The 22,326-nt window shown below is 41.4% G+C and overlaps 1 protein-coding gene across 9 annotated transcripts in view; it reads right to left on the bottom strand.

The window, feature by feature from the left end:
* TNRC6A (trinucleotide repeat containing adaptor 6A) overlaps positions 1–22,326 on the bottom strand; it is a 104,955-nt gene that overhangs the window by 73,480 nt on the left and 9,149 nt on the right. For 8 of the 9 annotated variants that reach the window (XR_009407010.1, XM_059415148.1, XM_059415151.1 and 5 more), the window contains exon 3: positions 4,552–4,639. Coding sequence is in view for 8 of the 9 variants with exons in the window: in XM_059415148.1 (XP_059271131.1) it covers positions 4,552–4,639 (88 nt within the window). In the remaining variant the exon portion in view is untranslated. Of the gene's footprint in view, positions 1–4,551; positions 4,640–13,221; positions 13,365–22,326 lie in introns of those variants that run through there. The other variant, XM_059415152.1, reaches the window with a different exon arrangement.

Genomic DNA, 22,326 nt, shown 5'->3' with positions numbered 1-22,326 from the left:
TCGATCCCAGGACTCTGAGATCATGACCTGAGCCGAAGGCAGCGGCCTAACCCACTGAGCCACCCAGGCGCCCCTCAAGTAACATTTTTGAGGTCTATTTGTATACAAGTTCTAGAAGGTGTCTTGATTCAATACAAAAAATGGCATTTGGGGTTTCTGAAACCATTACTTATTGAGTTTTTGCAGGGAGCCCGATGTGGGACTCGATCCCAGGACTCTGAGATCATGACCTGAGCCGAAGGCAGCGGCCTAACCCACTGAGCCACCCAGGCGCCCCCTCTGTTGCCCTTTTTAAGTGCAGAAACTACATTCCCATACTGTAACAAATTATTTCGTAAGCCCTGGAATTAGGAGATAAGTAAACAGACCTCTTAGATATGAAATAGAAAGCTTTTCAAAACACAGAACTAAAAATAAAGCCGTCCAGTCACTGATCTCATTGTGAGAGATGTGCCCCGGCTGAAATATAATGAAAAGCCTGTAATTTTCATGTAAAATTTCTTCAAAGAGGAATTTAGATACTTGAAATTTATATTTGAGACAAAAAACTACCAGAGTAAAAACATTACAATGAGCCTCACTGGTGTCTCATCATTTATAGAAGGAGCTGTGCTACCTGGTTTTTATTTAAAACAGAAAATAACCTGTGATCTGAATATGAATTCCTTAAAAAAATACAAAGTGGCTACTAGGGACCACGCTTCTGTACACACAGAAAAAAGACTTGTTAAATGCCTTACAGAAATTACCACGGTAATATTATTTGTGGCTTTAAAGTTCACCTTTAGGGGACGCCTGGGTGGCTCAGTTGGTTAAGCGGCTGCCTTCGGCTCAGGTCATGATCCCAGCGTCCGGGGATCGAGTCCCACATCGGGCTCCTTGCTCGGCAGGGAGCCTGCTTCTCCCTCTGCCTCTGCCTGCCATTCTGTCTGCCTGTGCTCGCTCGGTCTCCCTCTCTCTCTCTCTGACAAATAAATAAAATCTTTAAAAAAAAAAAAAAAAGTTCACCTTTAGGTTGTGAAAACTAAAGCAGAAAGTATAAAGAATAGACAGGGGCACCCAGCTGGCTCAGTTGGTGGAATGTGCGACTCTGAATCTTGGTGTTGTAAAATCAATCCCTAGATGCAGTGTAGAGATTACTCAAAAACAAAATCTTAAAAAAAAAAAAAAAAGTACAAAGGACAACACCATGGCATGGCACCTAATTTTGGAAAAGTGCCGGGCAGGGTGGGTGGTTGGGGTCTAATCAGCTTCCCATCCTATTCCTAGTTCTGTCACCCTGACAAAACCAAACCATGGTTTGGTTGGCCTCTTCAACTTATGTTAATGCTTGACTTCTTTCTATCTAAAATGAATAGATCAGAACAGATAGTTACCTGAAATATTTTTCAGGAATAAAAATATATAGGTTTTTAACATGTGCATACATTACATGAAACCTGCAGATTGTTTTTACTGTAGTGAGTTTATGTTCCAACATTCGTATAAATGGGCCTGCCTACCTGTCTTATGTAGATGTCTGCCACCTACCCGCATACACCTGCTGGCTCCTACTACAGACAAAAAACAAGCCTGAGGAAACTTGTCTTAAAACTCTTGTGACTCACAATCTTTCATATGGGCTGTAAGTGTGCCACCTTGGGATTCTTTCTTGTTTTGTTTTTTTAATAGCTATTTGGTAACAACCTATAGAAATACCAGCTGTCCTTGCTACACCAAAGTGTGTTACTCAAATTCAGTTGTAAGCTGATTATTTGCAATTTGAAGAACACTCTTATTTACAGTAGCAGTCTACTCTACTACACTTAATATTTATCAGAGGCATTAAACTTCCTTTATATTGTGTTCAGTGGCCAGGGTGCCTGGGTGGCTCTGTCAGTTAAGCCTCTGCCTATAGCTCAGGTCATGATCTCAGGGTCAGGGGATGGAGCCCCACAGGCAGCTCCCTGCTCAGCTGAGAGTCTGCTTCTCCTTCTGTCCCTCCCCACCCCAATTTGTGCTTGCTCTCTCTCAAACAAGTAAATAAAATCTTTAAAAAATAAAAAAAATATATATATTGTGTTCAGTGGTTAAATATTCCTGTGTCTAAAGGATACACAGGATCTAGCAAAAGAAGAAAACACTCCCCGTTATCCCTAAGCCTCTGTGATGATTCCAGTAGGACATGGTTAAGGTGAGAGACTGGAACCGGGTGAGGCAGAGTTGGAGTGGGAGAGTATAAAAAGCTGTCATTTCAGATCTGGTGCGAGGCTAAATGGCACAAAGTCATCATTCACATGTTAAAGACACTGACTTGGTGAGTCAGAGATTTAGTTATCAGAAAATATAAAGACAAACCTTGGCAATTACAGCCATTATTGGTGTATGTTACAACCTTAAAAAATTTACTCACATCACACATTTTAAAAATGTAACTTTTAAAGAAATCATTTGAGCAATGACCTCCCTTTCTCAAAACTTTCTCAGTAAATAGGGTAAATCCTAAATAAACAGACTTCATTATATAGTACCTTAGGCTTCTTCTCTAGCCTTTCGCAGACATCCTAACTTTCAAGCTACATACGGAATTCCTTAGAAGCAAGGATCAACCGGCTAACACAACACTCAGATGCTTGCCAAACCACCCACCGTTTCTACATAAAGTACACCTAAGCATCTTCTTCAACAAGTCTCTGAAGTTTCTTAGAAGCTCTCTTCAGTCAGTAAATCGCCTTCACAGCACAGACCAAGAGTTTCATAAGCCTCCCCCAACCTTAACTTACAGAGGATACAATTTTTTCTGCACCACAAATCCCAGCTAAAGACTGATCACACTGCAAAGACCAGCCTGTACCAACATGCCTCTGACAAAGGTCTATGGCATCATCAGTGCCAAAACTCTATACTAGAAACCTATTCTAGACCCTGACTATGACAATGCATCCCTCCCAGTCACTCCTGAGAGCAAGCAAAAGGCTAAAGGCTAGGGCCACCTATCACCTCTACCCTTACGATCGTCCAGTGCCCCCCACCTCCCACGCTGTAAGTACTTGCTGGTCACGCTGTCAGCTCAGCACTCCAGGAGGAAATTTTCTTTATCCCTTTCTATTCCCTTACCTGGTTAACTCCTCCCAAGATGTACTCCTGTCACTCAATCTGAAATGGAAGCATCAACGGAAGTCACTCCCCCTTCACACTCTCCCAACAAACTCTGTGGGTTCTTGCCGGTCCCTGCACCAGCATCTGAGCCTCTAATTTCTACCTCTTCCAATTCAAGCCCACGTCTTGCTAAGACATACATTCCCAAGCACAAACTTTTACACCAGTCTACTGAAATGTCTTTGGTGTTTTCCCCAACACTCAATGGCTGAAACCAGGAGAAGAGTCCACGGCCAACACCAATCCTCTGCAGTCTCATCCTGACACTTCTGCCCTCGGCGTCCCACTCCCACCAATCAAAACCCATACTCCTGTAAGGCTGTGGCGCCGGCTGCGGAGGCTGCGGATTTTACTCTGCGTGGAATCCCTTTCTATTCCACTCCTTGTTCACTTGGCTAATTTCTACTCTAAGAAAATTTTCCCTTCCGATGGTCCCACTCCAGGCTGAGTCAAGCAGTTCCCTGTCTTCAACAGCTCCCCACCTACCACAGATTTGGACGCTGTGTTTTTCCCTATTAAATAATGTGAAGAAAAGTGTACAGCTGTAATACAGCGCCTGGCACATAAGAAGTGTAGGTCAGAAATTAAAGTCAGAACTGCCATTGATACAGAAGTGGAACAGTGAATTCACTGGGTCATTTAGAACATTTTTAAGGTCCTTGAAATGTTGATACAGTAGGAGATGAGTGCCCAGCACTGTCATCAGGATTGTTAATTTATAAAAAAACAAAAACAAAAAAACTTTATAATTATGAACATAATCTTTCCTTTTCTATGATTTGTACTGTTTTGGTTAACAGTTTCTGACAGTGGATGGGGCTAGAGATCTTCCGCAGCAAATTATGTCTTAGGCTTATTTTCAAATATCTTACTGTAAGCAGCAAATTCTTGAAATCAGCCCAGGTACTAAACAGAAAGTAGAAGGGAAACGGACACTTTATTTCCTATTACGTGCATTATGTGTATTACGTTATCTCGTTTAATTAAATTCTCCTCTGACAAAACATAAGGAAACTAAGGCCCAGAAAGGCTAAACAAAGCTGAAGGACACACCATGTAGCACGCCCTGTGGGAGAGCCAGATTTCAATGCAGCTGCAAATTGCTCGCTCTTCTCACATATAGAGAGATGCATATATTATGAAAACCTAGGAAGAGCTGATTGAAAGATAAAGACCTGTATAAACCACTTACCTTTGAAAAAACTACCGGCAAGATTAAATAACTATGCATTAAATTGTATATACTTGGCAAAAGTTACTATATACGCATAATCAAAAACATTAAATATTAAACTGAATCTCCACTGAAATTAAAACATTCAATCAAATGCTTTTAAAAACTCCAATTAGAGTAGTTTTCTTTTTAAATCTGTTTAGACCGCTTAACATAGATAGTTGATACATATATACTACCTTCTTTTGAGCAGCTTCCTTCTTTTTCTTGTCGTCTTTTTTCTTTTTCTTTTCTTCCATCAACTGTTCTTCTTCTTGCACTAAATCCCTGAACCACACAGTTGCAATTAACGTTCCCAAAATGTATTAAGAAATAAAAATAATGTTGCATACAGATTCATTTTCACTCTTATTAGAAGACATGGCAAATTACTCTATCATTCATCAAAATAAAACCCAGCTTGCAACCTCCATCTAACTCTGGAGACACTACTTAGTACTCTGCTTTAGGAAGTCAAAGTAGCAGAGCTTTGAGCTTCATGTTATGTCATGGAAGACAACCTAAAATTAGCAAATTTTACTCTGGGAAACAAGCTATACTCTCTGATTCTAGAATGTAAACACTGTGTGAGCCAGAGTTACCTTGCTTCTGGCCCCAACTATCAATCAGCAGCTAGTAGCAATGCCTCAGACCTCCCCACCATCCTCTCTGCCCAGGTATCTGGGGTACTGTTGGCTTTCCTTGCCCTAAAAAGCTTAACTATTTTTTAAACACAAGTTATTCATAAAAAGATCATGTAGTTCAGCTTTACTGTAATTTCATAGCCCATAAATATTCCAAACTATTCTTTCAGTACATGGGAATCAATAATACACTCATTATATAAGTTTGTTTCAATTCTTAAAATAACAAATGCTGAAAGTTGTCAACAGAACCCCTGGTTCAGGATTTCAAAATGATAGACAGGCTGAGTAAATGGGTCTGCCTCTTCTTTTCCACTCCACCTCACTGAAATGAAAGGAAACAAGGTAATATACATCTCTTCCCAGCTGAGGCATAATCAAGAGCAAAGAAAGCTACAACCCAAGAATAAACACAAGAAAAGTCTTGAATGGATGTATGTGCCACCCTCTGGCAGAGCTCTAGAGAGGCTCCAACAGAGCTAGGAGAGCAGAAATAGACACGGAGCAAAAAGACTGCCGAAGGAATAGAAAGGCCACAGCTATTCAACTCCTCCTAGCCACTTTCCATCCCCAAGACTACATGGCTACACACAGCAGCTACACTTGAATCCTGCCTAAAACCAAAGAAACACTCTCTAAAGAAACAAAACCTAGGCAGGAGGCAGGCAGGGCTCCTGCAAGAGGTCTGGTGCCCCAGATCAAGTCCTCTTTATTGGAAACTACCACCATTCTCCTCCATCACACCCTAGACTAAAGCCTGCCAATCACCATACTTCTCAGACACAGAACTCAGTCCCAGCCTTTCTGGTCAAGGTAGAGCCTCTAAGGAATGAGGAAACTTCGAAGAAAAGTTAAGGGGAGACTCACTTCAGTTACCTACATTAATAACCCTAGATTCAAGAACCTAAACCTTCATCCACAATATCAACAGACAACCAAAAATCAGATACTTGATGAAAATCAACAGACAAAGAGAAAATTTCTAACTGCCCTGAGGAAGCAAGGCAGCTTCCCAGAGGGAACATTATAAATAACAGACAGACAAGGCAAGGTTCAAGGAACATGAACCAGACATTTGGGGAACTGCAAATAATTTACCAAGGCTGAAAAGCAGATGGCATTGGGGATGCAGAAGAGAAAATGGGAAAGACAAGCAAACACAGGGGAAACTGCAAGGGATGCCACAAGGTGGAGCTCAATGAGATCCCACTCGAAGCTGGCTTGCTGACGGAGAGGCACACAGGTAGGCAGTGAAAAACAAACCGAGTGACATCATGGATGACTGCCGGTGATCCTGCAAGGTTGAGTATGTGACTGCTGAAGTCAGTGAGAAGCTGGAAGGAGATAATTGTTGCTATACTCCCTTGTCATTTTGTTCCAAGTAGGACTGCCATGTGGCTAACAGAGTAGCAAAACAGACTCACGCCAACCACAACCATGACTCATTCTCCCCTCTTCTGTGTGAGGGAGGCAAGGAGAGTGAGCAAGCTCGCTCACACTGTAATCCTGGGTAAGTCCGGGACCGAGCTAGCCACACATATGATTAAGAGTAAAATTAGTAAACAAATGAACTTGTATCATTGTCATGTCATCCATCAAAAGCAGATTACTAGCTCTAACTACTTAACCTTCTACAGCCTCAGTGCCCTCCTTAAAACTGGAGATTAGGGGCGCCTGGGTGGCTCAGTGGATTAAGCCGCTGCCTTCGGCTCAGGTCATGATCTCAGTGTCCTGGGATCGAGCCCCGCATCGGGCTCTTTGCTCAGCGGGAGCCTGCTTCTCTCTCTCTCTCTGCCTGACTCTCCGCCTACTTGTGATTTCTCTCTCTGTCAAATAAATAATAAGTAAAATCTTTAAAAAAAAAAAAAAAACAAAAAAAAAAACTGGAGATTAATTTCTGTACTTCTACTTTGCACCACTTTTGTTAGGATTAAATGAAGGTGCTTAGTTAACAGAGTCTCTAGTAAGCACTCAATGCCTAGTTAAAAACTCCTCTCACCAGTTCTCAGTGGGATCCATGACTGCCTTTACTTTGGTCAAGATTTATGGGCACTTATGATACAGAAACATCAGGAATCTTCAGCGTTTGTTCTCCGTGTCCTCCTGTGATTAGACACAGGTCCTTGATCGGATCTTATTTTCTGTCTCTATAATTCTACCCTATGGCATGCTCCCTTACTATTTACCTGGAATTTTTCTCTCTCCTCAAATTTCATTCTGAAGGCTTTTTGATGAGGTTAGCAAGTATTTTCCTAGCCCAAAATGGTGGCTTTAGTAGTTAAAAGATGTAATACATTAGCTCTCAAGGAACTATTACAGTATCAGCTGATACTCTAAGCACAGCAGCAAGTTTGGTTCTTTAGCACTGTCACCACCGCCAACTGACCATACCTGACCCACATCTTCTCCTTCAGAAAGTTAAGTGGAAAAATATATAAATATACCACCTGTGCCCAAACGCTGGCTTTCAGGATTTATATGCTAGTAGATTCATTTAAGACATCTGACTCTATCATTTACATATCTATGAAAAAGAAAGGGCTGATGGATCTGATAGGTCTAAATGGTCCATCATATTTGCCATACGCTCCACAAAGACAACATTCCAGTCAGCAATCATTCATTCCTTGAATTGGGTACCCAATTCTGCAAGTCCTGGACCTAGGAACGAGAACAAACTTTAAAGTGATTAAAATGTCAGTGATTAAGAATGTGTGGGTGGCTCAGTCAGTTAAGCGTCCAACTCCTGATTTCAGCCCAGGTCATGATCTCAGGGTTGTGAGATCAAGGCCTGGGTTTCAGGCTCTGTGCTGAACGTAGAGCCTGCTTAAGGCTCTCTCTGCAGGAGCGCCTGGGTGGCTCAGACGCTAAGTGTGTGCCTTCGGCTAAGGTCATGATCCTAGAGTTCTGAGATCGAGCCCCACATCAGGCTCCCTGCTCCAGGGGAAGCCTGTTTCTCCACCTCCCACTCCCCCTGCTGTGTTCCCTCTCTTGCTGTGTCTCTCTCTGTCAAATAAAAAAATAAAAATCTTAAAAAATAAAAAATAAGGGGCGCCTGGGTGGCTCAGTGGGTTAAGCCTCTGCCTTCGGCTCAGGTCATGATCTCAGGGTCCTGGGATCGAGTCCCGCATCGGGCTCTCTGCTCGGCAGGGAGCCTGCTTACCTCTCTCTCTCTCTCTCTCTCTCCCTGCCTATCCATCTACTTGTGATTTCTCTCTGTCAAATAAATAAATAAAATCTTTTAAAAAAATGAAAAATAAGATTCTCTCTACTCCTCCCCACCCTCACCCCTTTCTCTCCCTCTATAAATAAATAAATGAATGAATGAATAAATAAATAAATGCCAGTGACTATGTTGGGCACTTTATGTATATTTTCCCATTTTACTATCACTTTTTAAAAAGCGATAAAGATGTGGGACGCCTGGGTGACTTAGTCAGTTGGGCAGCTGCCTTCGGTTCAGCTCATGATCCCGGTGTTCTGGGATCGAGTCCCACATTGGGCTCCTTTCTTGGCGGGGAGCCTGCTTCTCCCTCTGCCTCTGCCTGCCACTCTGATTGCCTGAACTCACGAGCTCTCTCTCTCTCTCTGACAAATAAATAAATTAAAAAAAAAAAAGTGATAAAGATGTTACCCGTTTACTGATGAAGAGACTGAACCACAGGAAAGCGAAATTAATTGTCCAAGGTCATACAGCTAGTACAGGGTAGAGATAAAATTCAAATCAAGGCTCTCAATGTCCTGGTCTTTCCTCTAGAGCATGAAACCTCCCACAGTAAAGTACTAGCTCCTTTTAGGAGACACAGAGAATAAATCCTTTGGCCTTAGACAGATTAACTGCTTTATCTTCTTCCTTACAATGTACCTTTTCCCCAGACTGTATGCCTCCACAATCCTTTCCTTATATCCTTCTACCTTTTATAAGAACACTTAAAATGTACAGCAGGAAAGACAAAGTATTAGATTTTCAAGAATCATGGCTGTGTGACAGGAGCAAGAACCGGAAAAAAAAAAAAAATCAAAGACAAAGACTGAACCCGACTGGTCTGAAGAGGGAATCAGGTACTAGTGATCTTTAAAAGAGCAACTGCAGGGGCGCCTGGGTAGCTCAGTGGGTTAAAGCCTCTGCCTTCGGCTCTGGTCATGACCCCAGGGTCCTGGGATCGAGCCCCACATCGGGCTCTTTGCTCAGAGTAGAGCCTGCTTCTCTCTCTCTCTCTCTGCCTGCCTCTCTGCCTACTTGTGTTCTCTGTCTGTCAAATAAATAAATAAAATCTTTAAAAGAGCAACTGGCTCAGTCATTAAGTGTCTGCCTTTGGCTCAGGTCATGATCCCAGGATTCTGGGATAGAGCCCTGCGTCGGGCTCCCTGCTCAGTGGGAGGCCTGCTTCTCCCTCTTCAACTCCCCCTGCTTGTGTTCCCTCTCTTGCTGTGTCTCTGTCAAATAAATAAATAAAATCTTAAAAAAACAAAGAGAGAGAGAGTGCACTTAACTACAACATTTATTTCGTGAATGTCTGTGGGAGATACAACTAGCAAATGGCTGTAAGGTCCCACATCTGAGGAGTTCAACAGCTTAAAAAAAGAGAGAAATAGGAAAGCTCGAATGGTACCAGAAACGAGCAAAAATGTGTCCTCGAGGGAAAACTCATCATGGAAATGCCAGGTGCATGACAGAGTACACAGTATGCTATGGCCTACACAGTATGCTATGGTCTGTGTAAAAAGCGAGAGAGAGGATATGCACCCTCGTTTCCCTGTATGTGTACAAAATGACTGTGAAGGAACACCTAAGAACAAACAGTAACTGTGGGGAGGAGAAGGGAGGAACTAGGCCGGTGGCGGATGGGAGGAAGGCTCTCACTGTACAAACCTTTTCACATACTTTCATTTCTGATTCATCTGTGAATGATAGCATTGAAAAATGAAATATTTGGGGAGCCTGCGGGGCTCAGTAGTTTAAGTACCTGCCTTCAGCTCAGGTCATGATCTCAGGGTCCTGTGATCAAGTCCCAGTGTCAGGGTCCTCACCGGGTGGGTAGTCTGCTTCTCCCTCTACCCCCACCCCCGGCTTGTGCTCGCGCGCGCTCTCTCTCAAATAAATAAGTAAAATCTTTAAAAATAATTAAATATTTAAAAATTTTTCAAGCATTAATATTAAATAAGTAGGTTTTAATATTTAAAAAGTAAAAGACTATTCTCAGTTTCTCGTTTGCTGGGAGATTTGGTCATGGGTGCATGCTATATTTTGTTAGATTTCTTGCCTGTGGCAACTGAAATGGTTAAATGATTTCCATCTTTTGATGGCTAATGTGATTAACTGTATTGATGGATTTTCTAGTAGTGAACCAAGCTTACATTTGTTAGTATAAACCAAATTCTAAATACTACTTGTGGGGCGCCTGGTTGGCTCAGTCGGTTAAGCGACTGCCCTCGGTTCAGGTCATGATCCCAGGGTCCTGGAATGGAGCCCCCCATGGGGCTCTCTGCTCAGCAAGGATTTAGTAAAATAGTAAAGATTTTCTTTTGGCTTCTCCCTCTCCCTGCCTGCTACTCCCCCTACTTGTGCTCTGTCAAATAAATAAAACCTTTAGAAAATTAATAATTTAAAAAAAAAATACTATTTTTTAAAGACACTGCTAGTTTTTCTTTTTGATAAATGCAGATTAAAAGATGAAACTATAGGGCACCTGGGTGGCTCAGTGGGTTAAGCCTCTGCCTTTGGCTCAGGTCATGATTTCAGGGTCCTGGGATCAAGCCCCGCATCAGACTCTCTGCTCAGCGGGGAGCCTGTTCCCCCTCTCTCTCTGCCTACTTGTGATCTCTGCGTCAGACAAATAAAATCTTAAAAAAAAAAAAAAGGTGAAACTATAATGTTATACCCTTTTTCTTTTTCTTCTTCTTTTTTTTTTTTTTTAACTAATTTTACTGGTAAAATGTTCAAGAGTAATAATATCTGGCAACAATGAGAGTTAAAAGGTTCTTTCTCACATTTTACACTGCCAGTGGAAAACTACTACAATTTGTTGGGAAGTACTGTGGCAAGAATTTTAACAACTGAATTTATACACATTCTAGCCAGCCACCCCATTCTGCAGAATGTTATCTGACAGCAATAAATCCCTAGAACGCAAGGCCATGTGCCCATCATACTTCACTGCAATGTCCACAAGGGCTGGAAAGCAGAAAAACAGAATGTCCATCAATAAAGAAATGATTCTTCTATGGCATAGCATAGCATGTTGTATTGAAAAGGAACTGATTTGTTTATTGATAAGAAAACAAGTTCCTTTTTATAAATTTTTTTTAAAAATTTTACTATTTTACTAAATCTTTAAAAATTTTTTAAAGATTTTACTATTAAGTTACCACTACACTCAGCATGGGGCTCAAACCCACAACCCCAAGATCAAGAGTCACATACTCCACCGACTCAGCCAACCAGGAGCCCCAGGAATATTCCTTATTTAAAATAAGAAAAGCATATTGCAAAAATGTGAACATGTTATCCCATAGTTTTTTCAAGCTTTCTGTATATGTATGTGAACTTTATACAAATTTAGATAAAGACACGAGGAAACACTCACCTAAACTAGGAATAGCAGAGTAACCTCACAACTGGACCAACTACTTAAAGAAATTATTATGTTTTTTAAAAAGTGCAAGTCAGGGGCTCCTGGCTGGCTAAGTCAGAAGAACATACAACTCCTGATCTCAGGGTAGTGAGTTCGCATCCCATGCTGGGTGTAGGGATTACTTAAATAAATTAAAAAAAAAAAAAAAAAGTATATCTTAATTTGAAATGTTGTGTTACGTGTATGTTACTTTTGTAAATTAGTACTAAAGCAATGTTTATGAAAACACCATAATATCCAGGATTTGCTTTCACTATCCAGGCCCCACCCCATGGCTCCAAAAAACAGAAAGAGAAAAATGCAACATGATTAACAAAATGTTGGCAATTGCTGAAACTGGGTAATGGGTCCATTTATCTTCCTGATTCTGTTCTCTTCTAATGCATATGTTTGAAATTTTCCACACTAAAAGATAAAAAATTACAAGCCTCCACACAAGTAATTAAAGGCAACAAGATGGGAGATTAGAGACAGAGGAAGAAACAAAAGTGTGTCAGAACCAGAGTCCTGGGAGCTGGAAAAGAAATGGGGAAGGCAAGGGCCCATGATGGCAGCAGGACACATCTGGGATCTAGAATGCCCATCCTTGTCTTGCTCTTCCTGATGCTTGATGGGTCAGTTTTTCTATATCCCCAACATGACTATCGTTAAAAGTAATCACTTCCAAAGAGTACTCTTGTAAAATGCTGAAGTATGGACTAATGAAGCTCACTGTTGAAGAATTTGGAAGTATCTAATAGCAGATTCTCAAATGTGACTATGTTATGATCCATTAATTCCAATCAAAGCCCATAAAAAAGAAATTGTACAAAAATAGATACTGCAAAATAGCCTAAAAGCCAGTCAGTAGAGAAAAGTTATCAGAGCATAATGCACTCATACCATGGAATCCTACAGTAGTTTAAGAAATGGAAGGGATTTTGTAGATGTCCATGGTGTGCAGAAGAGTTAACAGCAGGTCTAAGACTGCGATCCTTAGAAAGGCTGGCCCTCGACTGGTATGAAGGAAGCTGGACTTCAGAGAGGTTCCCACCATTCCCTAACTGGTAAGGGTAAACTGTACGAACAATACAGTTTATGTTGAAAACCTTTCCTTTTGGGAATCTGGAATTTTAGTACCTGTTAGACAGAGGGTGCACACGTGACTGGCCCCTAATAGAAACCTTGGGCACTGAATTTCTAATGAGCTTTCCTGGTAGACATTTTACACATGTTGTCATAATTTGACACTAGACCAATTAAGCATGTCCTGTGCGACATGACAGGGAGAGAACTCTTGGCAACTTGCACCTACTTTCCTCTGGAATTTGTCCAATGTGCCCTTTCCCTTTGCTGATACTTTTGATGAAATACATCATGGTCATGAGTATAACTGTATGCTGAATCCCGGGGAATCATCAAACCTGAGGGTGGTCTTGGGGACCACCTGACAAACATGAGTTTACAGGGAAAGATCTCTAGGACATATTTCTGAGTCAAAAGAAAGTCAATATTCAGATCAGTGTATCATTTGTTAGAAAAACAAGAAGAAAATCCCATTACAAAGTACCCATTTTCCACAGTACAGTAGGGAAGCAGACCCTCAAGGTACCTGGATGAGGTGACTCTGTATCCAAAATTATTTAGTGATAACCTCCACAGTGTTTAGCCAATAAAATAATAATACTGGCTTAGGAATTCCTATAAGGCGGGGCACCTGGGTGGCTCAGTCATTAAGGAATTCCTGCAAGCCAAGCAGTCTCTGCGGACTGGGAGAACCTAAGCAGAAAACACAATTTTATTTTATTATTTTTTTCTTAGGAAACATAATTTTAAGCTATAATTTTATAGAAACAACTTAAACACACCTGAAATAAGGAAACAAGTAATCATTTGGTGGAGGCTGTAAAGCAAGTTTAGGAAAATAAAACATGCACATGAGCTGTTAGAGCTATGGAAGGCTTCAAGGAGCAGTAAAAGAAGCTGATCTTGAAGGATCTTAAAGAAGAATCTTCTACAGTGAGGTGGGCCTTTTCAGGCAAGGGAGCACAGAAGGGCACGGACACCACCAAAGCAGGGAGACTTGTCAGCATGGTGATTTCAGGGAGCAGGACTGACAGGGAAGAACAAGGGATGAAGAGCTCCGTGAAGTTGGACATACGTTGCTAAACACGGTAAGAAAGCTGCTGCAATAATTAGAGTAAAGGTGCGATGCTCTACGCCAAAATGGCAGACTGAAGCGGAAATGAAAATCAAGAGTAACACCAAGGTAATCATGAGAAACTGGAAAAGCTGACAGTAGTAAGAAGAATGATAGGAGAGGTAGATTAATGGCAATTCCAGATTTTAGAAAGTAAACATTTTAAAATGGAGGTTCTCCTGTTAAAACTGATTATACAGTAATGCGACAAGGAGTTATTGCTTGTTTTATGAAACAGAAGACCTAGGACAGCGTTCCAGAGGGCCCAACTAGTCTATCAGTCAGCAACTTACCATAAGGCTGCTCATCACAGGCAGGAGCCAGCTGTATGCAACAAGCGGGTTATGAAAATACATTTCACATCTTCTGCCAAAAATGCTCTTCTCCTACTTTCCCCTTACACTCTTTCTCCCAGCCTTCCTGCTTCCTCTTTTTGAGCCGCTTGCCAACCCTCCCTTCTCTTTTCGTCCTTCTCATCCTCCTACACGTAAATTAATCACCAAAGCCAGTCTAGCACCCCACAGCACAAAGCCACCGGTAACCGTCAAAACTATGATCTCGCCACATGGTAGAGAGGGAAACCTGGCTGCAGCAAAAATAGGCAAGAATGAAATCAGGGGTTTGGAGAAGTTTTTCAAAACCTCTGGCAGTGATATGAAGAAAACAGAGTAAAAATGAAGTCTTACATATAAAGACGACTAGTACTTATTTGCAGGTAGAAAAGGGGTCAGGGAATAAAAGTACTGGAGAAAGTGGCAGGGCGGGTGGCACAAGAGAGGCCAGTTTCCAATCACGGCCAGTGTAATTTCCACAAATGCTGAAGGAGTTCAGTAAGTGATGCGTGGAATAGTATGCAACTATAAAACAGAGACGACCGTCCGTGTTCTGGTAGGAAAGGATCTGAAGGCCTGCAGTTAATTGGAAGAAAACTAAGGTTCATATACTATGTTTTGTGTTAAGAGGAAGCAAGAGAGAAAAATATGTATCCCCACGTTTTGTGTTTGCATAATGCTGGAAACACACATAAATAACAACACCTGTTCGTGACAGGAATGTGGGGCGCAAGAACGGCAGCAACACTGTGTATTTACAGATACTACTGGATTTTGAACCATAAAGCACAGACCAAAAGCTTAGCTGTGGGGGCATGGGTGGTAGCGAAGAGTCAGCATACCTTCCTCTTAAGAATGAAGGGAAAACAGGGACCCCTGGGTGATTTAGTGGGTTAAGGCCTCTGTCTTTGGCTCAGGTTGTGATCCTGGGGTCCTGGGATTGAGCTCCGAGTCAGGCTCTCTGCTCAGTGGGGAGCCTGTTTCCCTTCCTCTCTCTGCCTGTCTCTCTGCCTACTTGTGATCTCTGTCTGTCAAATAAATAAATTAAATCTTTCTGGGGCGCCTGGGTGGCTCAGTGGGTTAAGCCGCTGCCTTCGGCTCAGGTCATGATCTCAGGGTCCTGGGATCGAGTCCCGCATCGGGCTCTCTGCTCAGCAGGGAGTCTGTTTCCCTTCCTCTCTCTCTGCCTGCCTCTCTTCCTACTTGTGATCTCTGTCTGTCAAATAAATAAATAAAATCTTAAAATAAATAAATAAATAAATAAATAAATAATAAATTAATTAATTAATTAAATCTTTAAAAAAAAAGAATGAAGGGAAAAATAGGACAGAGACAGCAGTGACTTATCAGATGTAGAGTCTGGATCTCTTCAAAAAGAAGAGGTTTGTGTAAAGGAGGCTTCCACTGGCCCCATTATCTAAGCAACAAAATAAGGCAAATAAACGATTACAACCCATTGAATAGAATAATATAAGACTCTATGAGTCCTTCCTGATATTAACAAATGGACGGATGGATGAACAAACAGGGTAAAGGGAAAGATCTTGAGGCAGAACATCAACTAATGTAGAAAGAATGACAGCCCTGAAAAGTCACTATTTGGTGATCCATTGATTCAGGCAAAAATCCTGACGAAAAGCAAGGTATTTTACACAGTCTCTAAGTTCCCCCAACAATAATTATTAATTACAAAAGCAAAAATCTGAATTTTATGGTTACAAACCTGACTTATTAAGGCCTTAACCAAGTAACTGCAGTTATCATCATCGGTAATGTGACAAATGAACACCACGCACCTCCTGATAGGACACGTGAGCTAACACACACATGTTCTGCGCTACTCCTGCCAAAAATGCATAACCTGAACCCAGTTGAGAGGGAACATCACAACAGCTTCCGGCCTCCAGAGCTGGGGGAGGGTCCGTTTCTGCAGCTTTAAGCTGCCATGTCCGTGGTGGGGTTTCGGTCATGGATGCACCGGAAAGCCAAGAACAAAGGTGTTGGTCCTAATGTGTGCTGCTGACTTGCCATCTCAGTAAGAAAGGACTATCTGTCCTGGGGGGCATGTTCTGTTCCCAGCTCACTCTGAAACAGAGCAGCTGCGCAGTCCAGGGAGCAGGCCTTGGGTTGGAATCTGTGTGTGGGTTTTCCTGACAGCCCCACAAGAGGCACATTGTACCCCAAAGCCCCCTGGACATTCACAGTACCCCATCCTTGTCTCCTTGCTTTGGTTCCTTCTTGCCCCATCTGGCAGGAGGTTCATAAAGGCATATTCTGTGAACAAGGACTAAAGCCCCAAACAGCAACCTGTGGAAAGTGTCATTGGCCCTTTGAAGTCAAGTGAGATCGGCCAGCATCATCCCTTTGGGCCTTGACTTGTAACAAATATCTAGGGCTGGGTGTCTGGCCCATGTGAATATTAGAGAGGAAGTTTTAGAAGGATCACTGGATTTGGGACTGGTTCTTACAAAGCAACAATATTAAAAATCATTTTGTTTAAAAAAAAAAAGAGAGAGAGAGGAAACATCACACAAATATGAACTGAGAGACATCCTGCAGAATGACTAGCCTGGACTCTAAATAATACCAAGATCTGCAAAAACAGAGAAATTTCCAGAATGCAGGTGACTAAACGAACGTGAAAACCACAAGCAACCTGTATTCCTGAACTGAATCTCTAACAAGAAAAAGTTTTCTGATTTACTCTAAAAGGCATTATTGAAATAACTGGCAAAATTTGAGTAAGATCTATAGCTTTACTATTAAGACTGTACCAATATTACTTTGCCAATTTTGATAATGGTACTGTAGTTACTAAGGAAATGTCTTTGGGGTGCCTGGGTGGGTGGCTCAGCCAGTTAAATATCTGACTTCAGCCCAGGTCTCCATCTCAGGATCGTGAGTTCAAGCCCTGTGTTGGCAACCTACTTAAAAAAAAAAAGTCTTTGATTTTAGGAAATAACTATTTAAAAGTTTTTAGGGCTAAAGGAACATCATGCTTTCAGGTCATTCTAAAAGGATCCAGAAAAAAAATTACTGGTTTTTTCTTGTATGTAACAAGAGAGAATGATAAAGCAAACGTGTTTGAATGCAAGCATCTGAGCAATACAGGTGAAGGCTATTCAGGAATTCTTTGCTCTGTTCTTGCAAAATTTCTCTAAATCTTAATTATTTTAAAATTAAAAGCTTACCGGGCACCTGGGAGGCTCAGTGGGTTAAGCCTCTGCCTTCAGCCCAGGTCATCATCCTGGGATCGAGCCCCACATCAGGCTTTCTACTCAGCGGGGAGCCTGCTTTCTCCTCTCTCTCTGCCTGCCTCTCTGCCTACTTGTGATCTCTCTCTCTCTGTCAAATAAATAAAATATTTTTAAAAATGAATAAATAAAATCTTTAAAAAAATTAAAAAGCTTAGAGGGGCAATGGGTGGCTCAATCGTAAAATGTCTGCCCTCAGCTCAGGTCATGTTCCCAGGGTCCAGGGAACAAGACCCGCACCGGGCTCCCTGCTCAGCAAGAAGCCTGCTTCTCCCTCTCCCTCTGCCCCTTGTGTCCCCTCTCACTGTCTCTCTCTGTCAAATAAAGAAAATCTTAAAATAAAACAAAATAAAATAAAATAAAATAAAATGCTTAGGTTGAGGACAGTTGGGTGAGATTAGAAACAGAACAGATACCGTCCACAGTGACAGAAGCACTCTGTAGTTTGCAAGTGCTCTGAGAGATTATCCATTGGAAGCTGAAGGATGACACACAGAACTGATGTTACTGCTATTTGACGCTTAGAAGCCAAAGATCAGAAGGTCTAAATGACTTGTACGGTAGGTACAAGGTAATGGTAAGGCTGACCCAAAACCTGGTTTGCTAACCTACCCTCCTAAATTCTACTCTTCTTTTGAGGCTTAAGTTAATTACCAGCTCCTTCATGATTCTTTCCAACTCCCACAAGCTTCACCCTTCACCTCTCATTAAACAATGTTCATTTTCTAATTATTTCAGATGTTAATCTCACTCTTCCAAATAGGACTAATTGCTGCTCTGAGGGCGAAAACCAGTTCTACTTGTATTGTACACCCCAGCATTGCGCACTGCAATCAAATTCCTGCTTCTATGCTTTTACTAGCACTCTAATAACTCTATCACCAACCACCAAAGAGGCATTCTTTTCACTCTTACTTTTACCCACATTCTGGTTAAGGACCATGCTACTTCAGTCTCCAATACCTACTTGTGTAAGCACCTTATTTCTCTTAAGCCTCCATCTCCTCGTTTATAATAAGTCTCAAACTGTACCTCCTCCCCAGGGCTGTTGTGAAAATTAAATTAAGTAATGCAGAGAAAGTGCTTAACAGATGTATATAAGGTATACACTCATTGTTAGCTACAAGACTTTGTTAGTACAAAACACTGCTCCAAAGCTAAGGTTAGGGCACAAAGGTTCCAAATGAAGGGAGAACCTACAGTAGAAAACAGAACTGATGCAGTTCTTTGAGTGGCTATCATCAAGAAGACAAAAGATAACAAGTGCTGGTGAGGACACAGAAAAGGAACCCAGTGTGCACTGCTGGGAATGTACACTGGTGAACCAATTACAGAAAACAGTTTGAAGGTTCCTCAAAAAAATTAAAGATACAACTACCAGTGAGCCAGTAATTCCACTTCTGGGTATACAACCAAAGGAAATAAAACCAAGGTATCAAAAAGGTTATCTGCACTTCCATGCTGACTGCCCCATGATTCACAATAGCCAAGATATGGAAACAGCGCAAGTGTCCACCAGTGAATGATGTAGATGTGGCACAATGTGTCTATGTTGTGTGTCTCTACACATGATGGAGTATTATTCAACCAAGGAAGAAGGAAATTCTGCCATTTCCGACAACCTGGATGGGCCTTTAGGGCACTGTGCTAAGTGAAGTCAGTCAGACAGAGAAAGACAAATACTGTGTATCACTTATACATGGAATATAAAAAAAGATGAACTTGTAGAAACAAAGTAGAACAGTGGTTACCAGGGGTATGGAATGGAAGAACTGGGGAGATGCTGTCACAGTATACAAACTTGCAACTAGAATAGGAGTAAGTTCTAGAAATCTAATGAATAGAATAGTGATCACAGCCAACAAAACTATTATATACTTCAAAGTTGCTAAAAGACTAGATCTCAAATGTTCTCACCAAAAAGGAATGCTAATTATGTGACATGACAGAGGTGTTAGCTAACACTATAGCGGTAATCACACCGCAATACATAAACATATCGTATCAGCACACTCTACACCTTCAACTTACACACAGATTCCAGTATCTTTAAAAAACAAAACAAAACAAAAAAACAGCACACAAGGGCAATGCATGGACCACTGGGGGGCAAGGGGGGGGTGAGTTGTCAATTATATACATATAAAGCTGGAAAAAATTAACATTAAAAAGCAAAAATGAAAACAGAACTCAATACATAAGAACAATTATTATAACATAACAAAGAATAAGGTAGATGCCAGAACAATTCAAGACCCCAGATTCCAAACCAGACAAAACCAAGTACCAGGTACCAAAAAAAGACAAAGATATCAAAACTCCTGACCAAACTCTTATGAATCAGACACCAAAATCTTCAACAGAAGACTAATAAATTGAACTAGCAACATATAAACAGAACTAATGACCATGCTCAAAGGAGATTTACTCCAGGAATTCAAGGTTGGTTTAACATATGAAAATCAATATACTACAACATATTAACAGAACAAAGGACTGAAACTACATGATCTCACTAGATACAGAAAAAGCATTTGACAAAATCCACCCTTTCATGACAAGACAAAAACACTCAAACTAGAAATAGCAGGAAACTTCCTTAACCTGATAAAGGCCATCGACAAAAGCCCACAGATCACAACACACGTAACAGCTGAAATTGAAAGCTTTTCCTCCAAGATGAGAATTGAGACAAGAATGTCTGCTCTTGCCATTTCTAGTCAACACTGTACAGTAGGTTCCATTCAGAAAAACTGAGCAAGAAAAACACAAAAAAAGGCATCAAGATTGGAAAGGAAATTGTAAAACCATCTCTATTTGCTGATGATACAGTGTTATAGAGGGAGAGTACTAAAGAATACACACACACACTGACTACAAGAAATAATAAACAAGTTTGGCACAGCTGCAGGATACAGGACCAAGATCAACTGATTGGGGCACATGGGTGGCTCAGTCAGTTAAGCATCCAACTCTTGATTTCAGCCCAGGTCATGATCTCTTAGCCATGAGATCAAGCCCTGCACTGGGCTCCACGCTGAGTGTGGAAGTCTGCTTAGGATTCTCTCTCCCTCTGCCTATCCCCTACGCCCCCCAACCCACCATGTGAGAGCGCACACACACTCTCTTAAAAAAAAAAAAAATCAATTGTCTGATGCACTACAACATAGATGAACCTTGGGGACATTATACTAAGGGAAGTAAGTTAGTCACAAAAGGACAAAAATTGCACAATCCCACCCATATAAGGCACCTAGAACAGTTAAATTCACAGAGAAAGAAAGCAGTATACTGGTTGCCAGGAGTTGAGAGGATGGAAGAATGGGGAGTTGTTTTTTAACAGGTACCGAGTTTCAATTTTGTAAGATGAGAAGAGCTGTGGAGACCAATGGTGGTGACATTTGCACAACACTATGAAAATGTAGTTAATGTCACTGAAATATACACTCAGAATTGGTTAAGATGGTAAATTGGATATCACAAAATTTTAAACTTTTGTGCTTCAAGGGACAACATCAAGAAAAAAGGCAACCCATTGAGTGGGAGAAAATATTTGTAAATCATGTATCTAATAAAGGACTTGTATCTAGAATATATAAAGAACCCTTATATGGCACTGGCTAGCTAGTTTATAGGGCATGAGACTTCTGATCTCCTTTGATCTCGGGGTTGTAAATTTAAGTCCCATGCTGGGTGTAGAGATTAAAGATTTTTTTTTTTTAATTAATTTGATGGGGTCAGGGGGCGGGGGGTGGTCACTGGGAGAAGGCGAAACAGGCTCCTTGCTGAGCAGTGAGCTCAACATGGGGCTCAATCCCAGGACCCCAAGATCATGATCTGAATCGAATGGAGACGTTTAACCAACTGAGCCACCCAGGAGTCCCTTGAAATTACTTAAAAATAAAATTGTAAAAAAAAAAAAATTCTTATAACTCAACAATAGAAAAATGACCATCTGTTAAAATGGACACAGGATCTGAATAGACATTTCCCCAAATCAGACACATAAATGGCCAATAAGCATGCAAAAAGATGTTCACATCATTAGTTATTAGGGAAATGCAAATCAGAACCACAATGACATACCACTTCACACGAAGATAATAAAAACAAACAGTAACAAGTGTTGGTAAGGAGAAACCAAAGCCCTCATACATCACAGTAGAATGGCTCAGATACTTTGAAAACAGTCTGGCAGTTCCTCACAAAGTTAAACACAGAATTACCATATGCCCCAGCAATTCTGCTTCTAGGTACGTGCCCAGGTGAATTGAAAGCATTATGGTCACTCATCCAGGAATGTTCGTATCATTGTTTTTCATGACAGCCCTAAAGTGAAAACCCTAATAGTGCTCATCAACTGATGAATAGAGAAAGAAAATGTGGTATATCACAGTGCCTGGCTGGCTCCATCAGAGAAGCATGTGACTCTTGATCTTGGTTGGGGTTATTGAGTTCAAGCCCCACATCGAGCATAGAGATAAGTAAATAAACAAAGAAAAAAAAATTTTTTAATGTGGTATGGGGTGCCTGGGTGGCTTAGTTGGTTAAGCATCTACCTTCAGCCCAGGTCGTGGTCCCAGTGTCCTGGGAATGAGTCCCACATCGGGCTCCTGGATCAGCAGGGAGCCTGCTTCTCCCTCTCTCTCTGCTGCTCACCCTGCTTGTAGTCTCTTGCTCTGCCACTCCCCCCTGCTTGTACTCTCTCACTCTAACAAATAAAATCTTTTTTTAAAAACATGGCATAAGGGCGCCTGGGGGGTGGTTCAGTAGATTAAAGCCTCTGCCTTCGGCTCAGGTCATGATCCCAGGGTCCTGGGATTGAGCCCCACATCGGGCTCTCTGCTCAGCAGGGAGTCTGCTTCCTCCTCTCTTTTTCTCTCTCTGCCTACTTGTGATCTCTGTCAAATAAATAAATAAATAAATAAATC

Source organism: Mustela nigripes, chromosome 11 (assembly GCF_022355385.1).
Source record: "Mustela nigripes isolate SB6536 chromosome 11, MUSNIG.SB6536, whole genome shotgun sequence".
Taxonomy (NCBI): Eukaryota; Metazoa; Chordata; class Mammalia; order Carnivora; family Mustelidae; genus Mustela; species Mustela nigripes.
Note: the sequence above shows the minus strand (reverse complement) of the source record. Positions and strands in the feature narration are given on the sequence as shown.